The following is an 11,932-nucleotide window of genomic DNA, read 5'->3' as shown; positions in this document are numbered from 1 at the left end:
TTCTTAAATAATTTAAATCATCAAAAGAAAGAACACACTAATTCATATAACATGCCAATTCATTGGTTGCGACCTTTTATTTTTTTCATATAACTGAATCAAGATTGGGCAAAAAAGAATTGTGCATACATTGTAACAGAATATTACACCAATCATTGATTCCATCCTCCTTAAAAATAATAGCACATAGGAATAGATATATATGCATACATACTTCCTCACTGGTACATACATCCTCTAAACTAAGAAATAAATAACATGTCATGAAAGTCATACACCACAAACCAAATAATCAGGTTATTTTTGTACAAATAATGTATTTGTCATTGGTACTGATACAATCTGTTTTAGATATCAAGGGCTTATTTTCACCTCTCACTATTTGGCGACAGAGAAATTGCATGGTAAAGTCTTTGATTATCTTGTATACGTTTATATCATAAATGAATATATATGTATATTATTATATACATGTATTTTAGTGCATTATCATGGGTTTATAATTACCCTGGATGAATTGACAGCACATGTGACATGGTTCTTGTACTGTTAAGACTGACCTACTGTTTGAATAGGTAAACACCGTGTCATTGACTCTTATGTCAGTGATCTGATATAAAGTACACTGTTTATGTCTGAAACACCTGCATCTGCATTCACACTAAGAAAGTATTTTATCCACACTGATCTGTGAAGATTAGGTTGCAAATCATGGACTATTTAAATACATGTAAACATATGTATTTGTTTGAAAACTTCCACACACAAGATTTATGGCAAAATCCAACAATGTACATTTCCTATGGCACCCTGATTTTACACAACCTGTTATATATGCGCTGATATTCACGGTATAATGGAAACCATATCAGCATGTTGGGCTTCCCTCCTAGGAGTCTGTTGTGTTTGTCGACCGTGTGTTGTTCTGCGATCCGTTATCCAAAACCACCGTATGTCCACGGTAAGTTACCTGTTTCTTTTGACCAAGGAGACGTTTATTTTGTGAGAATGCTTTGGTTTGTTCATCAAGCTTGATTTTCAACATTTTAATATTTTCACTGACAGCTTTTAAATTAGTCTCATTGGCTAGTGTTATGTTCTGTTTAATGATGTGAAATTTCGTCTCGAGTTGCTTGAGCTGGTTCGCCAGGAGCTCTATGGAGATATTTCTGGCCTTTACTTCAAGAGCTTGCTTACGAAGATTGGTGCCTACCTCCGCAATGTCTTCAGGAGTAAGTGTTTTGTTCTTAAAGTTCAAAGTCAATAGTGTGTTGTTTGGACTGGAAACATTTCCGAATTTAGCCTTTACAACAGATGTCAAGTTTGATGCCATTTGTTTTATGTTCTGCAAGGTCGTATTCAAGTTCTTTTTCACATCCCGTATCAATTCTTGAGTGTTCTTTCCATCTTGCACGGTAACCACGGAGATATTCTTTTTATCATTTTTCTCATTCATTGTCTTAGATGTCTCCTCGCCTTTACCATTCGCCCCAGCTTTTTCGCCACCATTGTCCCGTTCATTGTCTATGACAACATTGGTGTTTCTAATCGCTATATCTGCGTCACGGGCCGCCGCGAGTTTCCGGTCCAAGGCGGCCGCCTTTTCCCGTTCCTGACTGACTTCATCCTCCGCGAGCGTCTGGAACGTCTCACCGGAGCTTGGCCACATGAAGTACACGACACAGAACACCACACAGACCACGACGATCAGCTGCCACTTTGGCCGGCCGCCGGTCCGCCGATTTAAATAGCTTTCCGAGCGCTTTTTCGTCGGCATCCTGGTCTTGTCCGTCCTGCAAAGGAGGGTATATCAGAATATGAGGGTATATCAGAATATGAGGGAATATGCCGTGTTTAATACATAGATGGTTAGACATTCTCTAATTAAAATACGGTGACGTTCGCTTTTAACGCTGTGCGGCATATTGAGCGGGGATATCATTCAGGCGTACGTCATACAATAAAGAAACATTATGAAGTTCTTGAGAACAAAGATCTCACTTGATGTTCAATTTCAGTATTGTTTCAATTTAATGGGTTTGATACATTGATGTTACGTATATAATGTTTGCAGTGCCAAAATTCTCATGATCATATTATATACATGTGGCTACTAAAACGCGGACCGTACCAACGGCCCGTACGTTTTTTAACTGATGTTTTTATTTTATAATTTTAATGCTATTGTGTATGAATTTGTTTGTTTTTAAACACAGTTTTTCACTCTTCAAAAGTGATATTCTATATTGTCTGTCAATCACTTGCCGTACACATGCCTACATGAAATGTGTACAATGAAGTTAACTTAAATAGAATTATACATAAAATTTGACATTTATTTAGTTATACATATGTTTATATGTTTGTTACCATACTGCGACCCTTCAATTCACTTAAACTACGAGGAGCTGCTTACACATTCTTAGAAAGCGCTATGAGATATCATTATGATTGAAATAAAATAATTGATTTCGACAATACTTTATAAATCAGAAAGGAAGTTCATTCTTATGCAGTTCCATACATTTGCGTATTTATAGGAAAACATCAGAATCGTCGATGACAGGTCGTCATATCAGGTCGTTCATAGAAAAGGGGTCTCGATAAAGCTAACATTGAAGTATGATAAGCTTTACGTTGAGATTTCACATCTAGGTCAAACTAAGATTACGTGTTATATTTTTGATTTGAAACCACACATAGTCATACAGTTCAGCTATGTGACTCTGCCTTATACGACCTTTATCTGTTAACTTCCTGCTGGTCCCCCTACCTGCTTGTTGACAATTGAGGAGATACGCACGTTTATACATGACTCGAAAGTCGTTGAATAATTTACCTTGACTTCGTCAACAAAGAAACTGTTACATTTTCAAACAAAATAACAATAATTTCCGCAATAATCTAAGTGAACTCACCTCAGATATGAGTCTTGTTTTCTTTCGAACCTGGGAGGTTTAATACCCGGTTGAAGTACACGTGTGATGTAAGTCAAGCCTGGGCTTGATGGCATTCAATACCCATGACGGTAAACATTGATTCAGTCGCAGTGTCTTGATCCGGTATTGTGATTTTCATTATCAATTATAAGCCTTAAACTGTGTTCACAATGAACATATCGACATGCAAAAAAACTCATTAAGTGATATACCCTTTATTTAATTGTTTGGCTTATCTACGACGCCATTTGGTGCCTTTGATTAAAATTTACCTTTTTATTTCACTTGTTCGGATTATAAATGCGAATTGAAGAATACAATAAACATTTTGAACTTGTCTCAGAAAATCCGTAAGTTTAACGGAAACACTAGGAAAAGAGTGTGTACTATATGTGTACCATACGTGATGGCCTTCCCCGCCAACAACAACGGCTCATTTTAGCACATATTTGAGTCCCGTTTTCATATTTATTGCACATGGCGAATATAAACAAGTAAAGTAAATGTATTCACATCAAATGGATGTTATGCACATTATATTAATTATAACAACAGTGTGTAAAAACGTTTTGTAACATGTTTATATTGCAATGCAAATTCGTTAGTTAAATAAAACAACAGAAGACGTCATGTTTGTAAGTGACTGTACTCGGACTTTAAAAAGAACATTTACCAAAATAGTAATTGAATGTTCCCACACGCCGATCTAATACCCGCCTACAGTTAAGCATTACACTGGATATATGCATTGTACACGGACTAGCTAAATGACACTGGGGTCCACATTCTATTGAATTTTCACAAATCTTATTCAGATCATTTGAAAGAGTCCATTGAAATTTTATTTAACGAGCTCATGTAAAATATTGAGCGGTTTAAATTTTCGTTGAAATCACTGAGTGAAACACACAAACAGTATTTACATAAATGTTGCACTTCTACTTCTTGATGAATTTGACAATTTTAAGAAGTATTAAGTTTATGTCACATGCTAGATTCTTCTATATCTCGTTCTAAAGCTATTTGATGGTGAGTAATATTGTCTTCCTGTTTCGAGTTGTTGCTGTTTATATCGGCAAGAATGACCATTGTTTCATCCGGTTGCGTCAATGTTGTGTTATCCATTTGAGGAGAATTTGCTTCATCTTCTGAGATCACGAAACTTTCGTCTGAAAGTAATTCACTGTCTTCTTCGTCTATTTGGTGAACTTCTGGTTGTTTCTCACCGATGTAGAACAGAGACACGCCCATTTTACCTATGGTGCCCCCAATTTCCCCGTGCTGTCTGTTTCCCCGTCTCTTACGTCTGGACCTTTGACTTCGAGGGCGTTCTATGGTCGGAGATGAAAACTCCCCACGAGACACATCGCTTTCCAACTTTATCAGTTTCTGTCTTTCTTCATGTATTCGAAGTTTGTCAGCAAGTCGTATACACTCCCTCTGTATCTTTAGTTTATGGCCATCCATTTTCAATATTTCTTCACTTTTCAGATACCTGACGACATTTTCATCCTGCATATAGTTTATGTGACTCTTTCCTCGAATCCGTTTAATCCGTAATATGAGGGTGCAAAACACGCCCAGAATAGAGTAGACCAAGATAGTTGCAACAATAAAGTGCATCGCCCCCTGCGCGTCCCTATCGTCTGTTTTCTGATCAACTGTCGTCTGCTCATCCATGGCGACCGGAACTCGAACCAGTGTCCCATTTAAGATGGTATTGTTGCTGAGAATCTGATAAATTCCTGGGTTCATCTTATGCGTGCACCATTTTCTAGTTTTATAATAATTTCAAACCAAATATTGCGCTTTCAGTTCTGACTTTTCTCACGTTTTATCATGACTTGGACTTAATAAGTTTATGACACATTCTCATTATTCTTTTTTTCCTAGATTATTTTTAAATCCCTTAATCCAAAATCATGTTACCAAACTCTATTGCCATGCAGGTACTTGTTTATGTTACATGATAGACGATATCAGTAATCACGAAACTATTTTGCATTATATACCGCAACATTTATTTAAATAAATCGTCTTATATTTATTGAAAATCTTTGACCTATCTAATCGTATTTCCAATGTTTACTGACCTATTAGGGTTAAACGGCATTTACGTTGGAAATGAAAATACTTTCAATCAGGTTTAATGTTACCGTTAAAAAAGACACGTTTAAAGACCTTGTTGCTTACTGCTCCTTTTCTAGCGTGTGCTCACTTCAGCTTTTCGAGTATGCATTACATATTCTAGAAAGCGTACCCGGTTAAACGACTGACAAACTGGTTTGTTCATCTGTTAAGGTGTATTCGGCATGCATTTAAATATAATTATAATTTTATATAGCTATAAGCTTGAAGCCAATGACAGGCATATCATTTTAACATCTACATTTTCGGTACAATAATTTACAAGAATGGTCTGTACATGATGCATATGATTCTGTTCGAGTGTGAAGTATAATTAAAACTTTCAATTTGTGAGATACCACATGTCTAGAGTAGATAATTATAACGTTTAATAAATCAATTGTATACACACACATGAAACATAAGTATACCCCATCACGAAGTGGTGTTGGCTAAATACGAATCACATTGTCCCGTCCGTCTGTCCTTAGACATCTGGAAAAGTCTACCTTCCCACCACGAAGTGGTTCGTGGTGGGGGCTATATATGAATCACCTTGTCCCGTCTGTCCGTCCGTCCTGGGGCATCTGGACAAGTCCACTTTCCCACCACTTAGTGGTGTTGGCTATATAGGAATCACACTGTACCGTCCTTTCTAAAACATCTGGACACGTCTACTACCCCACCATGTAATAGGAATCACATTGTTTCGTCCGTCCGTCCGTGCCTCCGATCTGGGACATTTCTACAATGCTACTTTCCCACTATCTAGTGGTGTGGGTCCTGGTGCATTTCGACAATTCCACTTTCCCACCACGCTGTTGTGTTGGCTATATATGGAATACACATTGTTCCGTCCGTCCGTCCGTCCGTCCGTCCGCTCTGTGGCATCGCCGCATCGGGTCAAGTCTTCTTTCTCCATTACGTTTTGAGGTATTGCATTGAGGATAAGGGCAGTGAACAGGAACTATTTCTATTGTTGCAGTATTTTTCGAGTTATTGCCCTTCGTTTATTTTCATAACTATTTTTTCCGGCTCATAGCTTGAAAAGTCCTTCAGGTATTGATTTCAAACTTCATAAACATATAGATCTCATTGAAGAGAATTGCAGTGCATAGGAACCATAATTGTCAGTGATATTTCTTGTTACAGGAAGGTAATTTAGTGTGGGTATTGATCACACCCAGCTCTAGTTCTAATCGTATATGGCTGATAAGTCTTGATATAATCTCTTTCAAAGATGCAACTGAGTACATGATTGAATCTCGCGTGAAATTCCGTGTATGCACCCGGGATTCGCACTATGTGTCGTGTATGTCAAAACAGAATTCGCTATTGACTTAAACGTACAAACTAACTGCTGTTTTCTCTGAGTTTGCGTATTTAAAAAATGACGGACAATGGTCATATCCTGTGGCTTCAAACAGGTATAAACATATAGGGCTTACATAACGCGTTGGACTTCAGTTTTTGTCTTACCGGTTTTGCATGTGGGCTACAATTCAGTTATACCACCAACAAGATCGCGAACAAATTCAACAATCTAAAATGTTTAAAGATGCACTCTTACTCCCAAATAAGATGTAACAATTAATAGTATTGTTTTAATTTACCGAAAAGGATGAATACATATCGAAAACAATGGCTTTTCTGAAGGATTCCGTGTTTAAATTGAAAGAAAGATTTAGAAAACAAAGTAGTTCCATCTTATGAGATGATAGTTGATCACTTTAAAGTTTGAATCTTTTAGGACCCACCAGTCATTTAATATTTGTGCGTTTTCAGCTATTGAATACACGGTTACAATCTTGTTATCAGTAATAAATTATTTTTTTCCTAAATGCATTATTTAGTAAGTAGTTAAAGGTTAATCTCTCAAAATTTATGTTTGGTTTATATGTGCAGAGGCGTCGCTAGCACGCTATTAATGTCGGGATTCATAATAGTGGGGTTTCCGGGGGCATGGCCCCCTCGGAAAATTTTGAAAACCATGGTCCATTCTGGGCGTTCTGAGGAGCTTTATTTAATTAGTACTGGAAAATGGACAGTTTTAGGATCATGTAATCAAGCACACATACTGCAACTTTGGCTGTTCTTTTTTAAATATTGTTTTTATTGTCAGAATGATGTCAATTCACCCGCGTACTCGCGTATAGGCAGCTACGCGCCTGATGTGTATGTATTGATTTAAAATAAGCGAGTATCACTGTAAGATCTATAAACAAAGACCAATTGCAGAAATTAGAGTTGTTTTCGTCTAATAACGTAGGACATAGCAAATACCTCAGTTAAATCTATTTACATGTATTTGCAAGATCGGACGATCGGGTTGAGGGTTTTAGCTCCTTCTTTTATTGGTTAATTAAAACAATGTCAAGGATGAGCACATAATTGTTGTGTATTTAACTTCAGTCAATAGCGAAACCTCTTGCTGATAAGCCACGCCTCTGTATTTCTACATGCAGCATGCTCTCACAGTAGTTTAGTTTTCTAGTACTAGTAATAAACCGTTAAACTGTTGTTATTTCTTGATGTTAACACAACAGTAATATTGAAGGTTTTGGCTTGCACCAGACATTCACCACAACCGCACACAGCAGAACAGTAAGTGTTGACAGGGACATCGTCTTCCGGTCGCGGCAATGAAACATACCGAATCGACCCCGCCAATTGTCATAAATTTTCACGGCAGCTTTTTCTTCTTAGCGAAATACATTTCTCACGTTACTCGCACATTGACAGATATAGACAAGGCACTACAACACTGGTTCTTTTAATGTCAATGCGGCGATATATCATCCCCTCAATGCTCTTTGTACTAGAAAGCTCTAATATCATAGAGTCCGTTATAGAACATTATTCTTTACTGTTTACATATTGTTTATTAAGTGGAAAATGAAAGGTGAATAAACGAAAGAGAAAATAATAAGTAAATATGGGGCAAATAGGGGTGTCGACATTTTTAAGATGGTCAGCGTCAAGGAATTGTCGTTTCCATTAATGATGAGACGCGTATCGATGCTGAGGCGGCCTTGTGAACAAAAAACACGACTTTCTAAAGCGCCAGAATGACCTTATAAAATATCTTATTACTGGAACCTTTACAATATGTACGAAACCGGTATTGTTTCTGGCACAATTGTAAAATCCTTGGCAATGCCAAGATGCAGACGAGTTAGAATTATGCCCAATAATTGGGGGACATATTGTCTTTGCTCGAGTTATCTGTCTTTAGATCGTGTCACATACCTCGTGAACCGCTCGAAGGATGTGGAAATAACTACCCACATATCGAGGGGTGAATGCGAAAAGGTTCTAAGTGACATTAAATAAAGAAGCAGATAGAACCTTTTCGCTTTCACCCCTCGATATGTTCACGGTATTTAGACGATGTGCAGAACGCATGTTAAATCCAGCTCGGTTGAAGGTCAAGGTCACCCTAAAAGTCAACCATCATATATGGCTACATTTCGTGTCCGCTCCATATATCTTGAACCGCGCTTGAATGATTTTTCTCCACAAATGTTCACCATATTGAGACTATGTGCACAACCTATGTTACAACCAGTCCGGTTTATGGCAAGTTCACACTTAAAGATCAATGTTCTTATGATTACAGTTTTTACGCTCCATATCTCCTGAACCGCTGAAAGGATTTTGAAATAGGACAAATGTTCACCACATTGAGATGACGTGCAGAGCGCACGCGTAGTTCAAGGTCAGGGTCACACGTAGAGGTGAAAGGTCAAATGACTACATTCCGCTATAGTCTTAACTTTAACCTGACGAGGCGTAACACAGGTACAGAAATCGGACAATTTACTATTCACGATGGCAATACACAAAGTCATGTATATAAAAGCAAACAACAACATCTAAATAGTGCCTGTCTTGTGTAATTATGCGCCTGGTGAAAAAACCCCAGCTGTTTTATTTATATAAACAGCACTTTACGTTTTCCAACTTGTTTCAAACGCGGCTTTAATCTATCATCATCGGCATCATTTTACGCGGGTGTAAAAATAAATACAACTCGCATTTAAATAGTGATGGGTATTGGAAACTAGATCAAAGATAAAGAAACGGCGCGTCATAGTACACTATATAAATACACTCGCGTAAGAATAATAATCGTTTCACGTGTACTCATATAATGATAAAAACACACATCAAATGCGACTTAGTAAAAACAATCGACAATTTGTCGAGAATACCGATTCTGGCCTCGCTGTGCCGACCCTGTTATTATTTACCGCTCTCCCGCGCTGATTCTTTAACGGCTTTCATTGCGTCCTCGAAACATGAGTCGTGTTCAAACGAAACTCCATTACGCCCATAATAGTTTAGAATTTAGTCGAATAAAATTGAATTACTGAATGAAAAGGATCGTTTTCGCCCTCCAAATTATGTGTCTGCCATTGTCGTTGCATCCATTTGCAATGTAAATAAATCAAATTAAAAATACTAAATATTATGCCTATGGATCCCACTTGGCAGGTCTAGTTGTCGATCGTTATATACATTCAAAACGTTCATGATTAAATGAGGAATTTACATAATGATTGTATCAGGGTGACTTGACATTTACTCTTTATTGTAACCACCAAGGATCGCGCTAAGGGAGGCTGAAAAAAGCACTTGAAAGTCTTCTATTTTAATACCAATGTTAAACATCGAGCAGCGCCGCTCTCAGACAAAGACCCGGAAAGTGTTAGAGCGACAGAAACAAATTCCAGTTTTACAGGAAGAGCGGCGACTTGCAGACACGCGGCCCGGGAAAGTGCAGCCCACCAGCCGCCAGGGCTGATTGGAAATTAACGACGAGTGCTTGAATGTTACGCCATTTAATAAACCACTTCGCGATCGATGTATATTTAATGGTTTTCTAATAGAAAAACTGGCATTTTCACTAGAACCGCGCGATTTATTGTGATTGTTTTAATTATTCTGCGGGACATAATCAGGGACTTATTTTCTGGGGCACTGAGGACTTAGGGTAGCGACGCATAATATTGCTGAGCTATAAATACTTTCTCCAAGCCCTTCCATCTCAGACTCGGACGTGGTGATCTGTAAAAGAAACAAATCTTCTCGAAGACACTAATGAAAAGACGGAAAATTGGAGAATAAAAGCCACCAGTTCAAAGAGAGCAGACTTACATATGGGCATCAATTCGTGGTAGTGGAACATTTACGGGCGTGAAGTAAATGTTAATTGCCATTTACGCACGTTTTGAAACTAAAAGTTTGCTGGTTTTAAAGTCTAAGATAACAACATGAGATTTGAATAGTGTTCAATCTGACTGCTTGGATAAGTAAAAGAAGTAGTTCTTTGTGGAAGTGTCGGTAGAAGTGTCCGGGATCATAAATACTGATAGAGAATAGACAAGGAAGCATCTGCATAATTGATACCATTCTCTCCATTGATATACTTTGTGGCTTTCGTCAAATACAGCGTGCTACCAAAGTGATTTTGACATGTAAAGGAAAACGTTTACACATTGGATTGAATCAAGACCATGTTTAGAAATCTGAGTATATTGTTATCATTTAACACGGAATTGCCAAAGTGCGACATGAATATATGATTTAATTGAAAAGGAAGAAATAAATGAAATCGTTTTGAATGGGACATTTTCAAATTTAATTGATTCCAAACAGATCGCTGATGACTCCTTTATACAGATACTGGATCTCTGTTCGGAATATTAAACCACATTCGTATTGGACGATAAGATTTTTTTTCGAAAGTATTACATGCATTTGCAAGTTCTGCAGAAAACAGAATTTGCGATGCCTCTATATGGAGGTCAGTAGATCAGTAGAAGTCAATATTTACTGAACATATGAATGGTACCCGGAAATGGAGAGTAATTAAACTGTAAATTGGTGCAATCAGCGATGAACACATTGATTACATGCATTGTTCTCTCGGTGGACCAAGGTTCTGAACTATACTGTTTACAATAAATATCTTACTGAAAAGTCAGCCCTGTATCTTATGACAATAGGGCAATTCTGATGCGATTGTTTACTTTCATCGATGCTGATGGATAATAGACATTGTTTTTATTCTGCAGCTTGTACGTGCTATTAATTTCAAATTGGAATTCGTTTTGGTTACGCCATAAGGAAATAATAGTGAATTCGTCGTTGTGTTTGGAAGGCAAATTGACACTTCAATAGGTAGACACGTGTTAAGCTGTGCCAAGCAATGAACAGACGGACAGTGCCGAGGCAACACCGGCGGTACTCGTTGCCGTCGACACCGACGCAACCCCCACTCGGCTTCGCTCGATCAATCCCGGAAGGTTCCGACGTTTTCCAAAAGGCTCTCGAGGACTTGTACACGAACGAACCAAACCACGCGCCGCCGAAGTTTGACAGTGCACATGACTTTGGTTTCAATGGGTTGAACAATATACAGGAACAGAATGAAAGTGATTACGAAGAATGCGATGACGACGGTGGAAATGACGTCACGGACGGGCTCCTACATGAGGTCCGGGCGTCACCGGCACGCCGACATAGCTCGCCTTGTTTTCCTGGAACAGAACTCCAAAGCGACGTTCTTACAGACAATAAACCGAAAATAACAAAGGAGAGCATTATTACGCAGCATAACAGATTGCGGAAGGAGTATTTTAAAAAAACACGGCCACTGGCCCATGTCGAACGGGAAGCCGATGGTGAACAGGAGCCGCTCGGCTTCCTACCACCGTGTGGACTCAAGCTTCGGCTCTCGACAACAGACTAAGGCTGTCAAATAGCCGTCTTTAAGAAGGATAGCCTATGACGTTTCTGTCACTTCACTTTTATAAACGATTGTAAACAAATACATGTACTTGTATCATACATTGTCTCAC

At 38.2% G+C, this 11,932-nt stretch overlaps 1 protein-coding gene across 1 annotated transcript; it reads right to left on the bottom strand.

The window, feature by feature from the left end:
- Nucleotides 1–65: 65 nt before the first annotated feature.
- LOC128213853 (uncharacterized) lies at nucleotides 66–3,316 on the bottom strand. Its single transcript, XM_052919921.1, has 2 exons — nucleotides 2,919–3,316; nucleotides 66–1,793 (listed from the first exon to the last, which is right to left on the bottom strand). Exons 1-2 carry the CDS (start codon nucleotides 3,011–3,013, stop codon nucleotides 890–892), a joined length of 999 nt encoding a protein of 332 aa, XP_052775881.1. The 5' UTR covers nucleotides 3,014–3,316; the 3' UTR covers nucleotides 66–889.
- Nucleotides 3,317–11,932: the final 8,616 nt, after the last annotated feature.

The sequence above is a fragment of the Mya arenaria genome, chromosome 13 (assembly GCF_026914265.1).
Source record: "Mya arenaria isolate MELC-2E11 chromosome 13, ASM2691426v1".
Lineage (NCBI taxonomy): Eukaryota > Metazoa > Mollusca > Bivalvia > Myida > Myidae > Mya > Mya arenaria.
The sequence above is the reverse complement of the archived record's forward strand: the minus strand, read 5'-3'. Positions and strand labels throughout refer to the sequence as shown.

Coding starts and splice junctions, on each gene's coding strand:
- LOC128213853 (XM_052919921.1), bottom strand. CDS start 3,013: ATGCCATCAAGCCCAGGCTTGACTTACATCACACGTGTACTTCAACCG. Junction 1,794..2,918: donor AAACAAGACTCATATCTGAG/GTGAGTTCACTT, acceptor CCTCCTTTGCAG/GACGGACAAGACCAGGATGC.